Source organism: Portunus trituberculatus, chromosome 13, assembly GCF_017591435.1.
Source record: "Portunus trituberculatus isolate SZX2019 chromosome 13, ASM1759143v1, whole genome shotgun sequence".
Taxonomy (NCBI): Eukaryota; Metazoa; Arthropoda; class Malacostraca; order Decapoda; family Portunidae; genus Portunus; species Portunus trituberculatus.
Window position 1 is genome coordinate 10,154,959 of NC_059267.1, and position 2,500 is coordinate 10,157,458.

Sequence of the window (2,500 nt, forward strand, 5' to 3'; positions counted from 1 at the left end):
CTTCGCCTATTGAGTTAGCGTCACCTTTGCGTATTGAGTTAGCGTCACCTTGGCCTATTCAGTTAGCGTCACCTTCGCCTATTGAGTTAGCGTCACCTTCGCCTATTGAGTTAGCGTCACCTTCACCTATTGAGTTAGCGTCACCTTCGCCTATTGAGTTAGCGTCAGTCACTAAATTAACATTCTTTTCGATGTCAAATTTTGGGGGTTCGGGTCGATGGTCTTATAATTCAGAGGGTTCGTGACGAGAAAAATGTTGAAAACCCCTGATTTAGAGAGACGAATGCTAAGAGGGGACCTGATTTAAAGAGACAAAGGCTAAGAGGGGACCTGATTTAGAGAGACGAAGACTAAGAGGGGACCTGATTTAGAGAGATGAAGACTAAGAGAGGACCTGATTTAAGACGAGGCTAGACCTGAATTAGCTAAGAGGGGACCTGATTTAAAGAGACGAAGGCTAAGAGGGGACCTGATTTAGAGAGACGAAGACTAAGACCTGATTTAGAGATGAAGACTAAGAGAGGACCTGATTTAAAGAGACGAAGGCTAAGAGGGGACCTGATTTAGAGAGACGAAAGCTAAGAGGGGACCTGATTTAAAGAGACGAAAGCTAAGAGGGGACCTGATAGAAGTATTTAAGCGGTATGGGGACTATAACAAAGGGGACATGAGCAAAGTTTTTAATATCAGTCGCAGGGTAGAACAATAATTAACAGTTTCAAGCTTGAAGAAATTTATGTTTGAGAAAGGGATGGGAAGGAAGTGGTTCTAAATAGAGTGGTTAATGAATGGAACGGCCTCAGTAGTCATGGTGTTAGTGGTGAGTCAATAGGGAGCTTTGAAGATGAAGCACACACATGGATGGAGATGATAAGTGGAAATAGGTAGATTTATTTTATACAGGGACTGCTTCGTATAGGCCTCATGATTTGTTGCAGCCTCCCTTGTTTTCTTATGTTCTCTCTCTCTCTCTCTCTCTCTCTCTCTCTCTCTCTCTCTCTCTCTCTCTCTCTCTCTCTCTCTCTCATTCACTCTCTCTCCACTTTTCATCTCTCTCTCTCTCTCTCTCTCGCGCGGGACAGGTGGAGGCGGGGCAGTAAGTTATCCTCATGATGTTATCTGGTGACGTTCTGGAGGTCTCGATGTGGTTTTAAAACGGCGCTGCATAGACTGTCTAATGAACTGTGTGGGAGGGGAGAGGGAGGGGGAGAGGGGAGAGGGATGCAGGGAAGAGAGACGGGGGAGTGTGGAGACAGGGACGATAGATTTTAATTTTTCTCTTTTCTTTGTTTTTTTTCTTTGTTATTATTTTTCTATGTGTCAAATTTGTGTTATTTTTCTATTAGCTGTGTTTTGTTTTGTTTTTCTTGTTTTTGTTGGTTTGTTTTGACTTTTCCTTGCTTTTCTGTATATTTTTCCAATTTTTTCCGCTTTTCTGTCTTTCCCTCTTTCCAGAATTTCAGTAAAATTGTGTGTGTGTGTGTGTGTGTGTGTGTGTGTGTGTGTGTGTGTGTGTGTGTGTGTGTGTGTGTGTGTGTGTGTGTGTGTGTGTGTGTGTGTGTGTGTGTGTGTGTGTGTGTGTGTGTGTGTGTGTGTGTGTGTGTGTGTGTGTGCTGTACGTAATTAGTGTCCTTGTGGCAAAATGGTGGTTTAAAATATGAACGACCTAAACATTTGCATAAATTCTCTTAAAATCACGTCATGCATTGATGTAGTGAGGCTGAACGTGATGATGATGATGATGATGATTGACAATGGTGATGATGATGATGATGCTAAGAATAATGGTGATGATAACAATAATAATGATGAGAAACGATCGTAGAAAAAAAATATGGTTAAGAAACAATACTTAGGATAAGGAGTACTGTGTGTGTGTGTGTGTGTGTGTGTGTGTGTGTGTGTGTGTGTGTGTGTGTGTGTGTGTGTGTGTGTGCGTGCGTGGGGCGTGCGGGTACTCACTTGCGATGCCCTGGAGGCCCATGTCGTAGTGGCGCCACATGCCATGGTTCATCTGGGCGTAGGCCTGGTAGTGGCTGATGGGCGCCTGGAGACTCTGCCCGCCCGCGCCCTGGAGGTACCCATCACGCCCGCAGTTGAAGCCTAGGGGCGATGAGAAGGTCTGTTCGGTGGGCGGGGCAGTGGGCGCGAGGGCGGTATGGGCGGGGGACTGCCACATGGAGGGCGAGGGCGTGGAGGGCTGCACCAGCTGTGTGGAGTAGGAGTTGTAGGGCAGCATGTGGGTGTGGGCGTGGGAGGTGTACATGGAGGGCGTGAGCAGGTTTTGGCCGCCCTCCTGGCCGTACCCGCCCGCGCTCCCCGGGGGAAACATTGCCGGGAACTCCACCCCGACGACTGCCTGGGGCCCGCGCCGCTCGCCAACCTGCACTGTGGGCGCACCCTCCTCCGCCGTCGCCGCCGCCGTCGTCACCTCCTGCTCCTCCCGGCTTACTGTTGCAGGGAGGGAGTCACTGGAGTACACACACACATACGCGCACAG

General features: G+C 48.2%; 1 protein-coding gene across 3 annotated transcripts in view; it reads right to left on the reverse strand.

Annotated features, from left to right (window-relative positions):
* Positions 1–2,500, reverse strand: part of LOC123503309 (transcription factor GATA-4-like) — a 212,631-nt gene that overhangs the window by 33,614 nt on the left and 176,517 nt on the right. For all 3 annotated transcript variants that reach the window (XM_045252977.1, XM_045252976.1, XM_045252978.1), the window contains one exon: positions 1,963–2,500. This exon is cut by the window's right edge and continues 572 nt beyond it. In XM_045252977.1, coding sequence (XP_045108912.1) covers positions 1,963–2,332 — 370 coding nt within the window. In that variant the 5' untranslated portion in view covers positions 2,333–2,500. The remainder of the gene's footprint in view (positions 1–1,962) is intronic.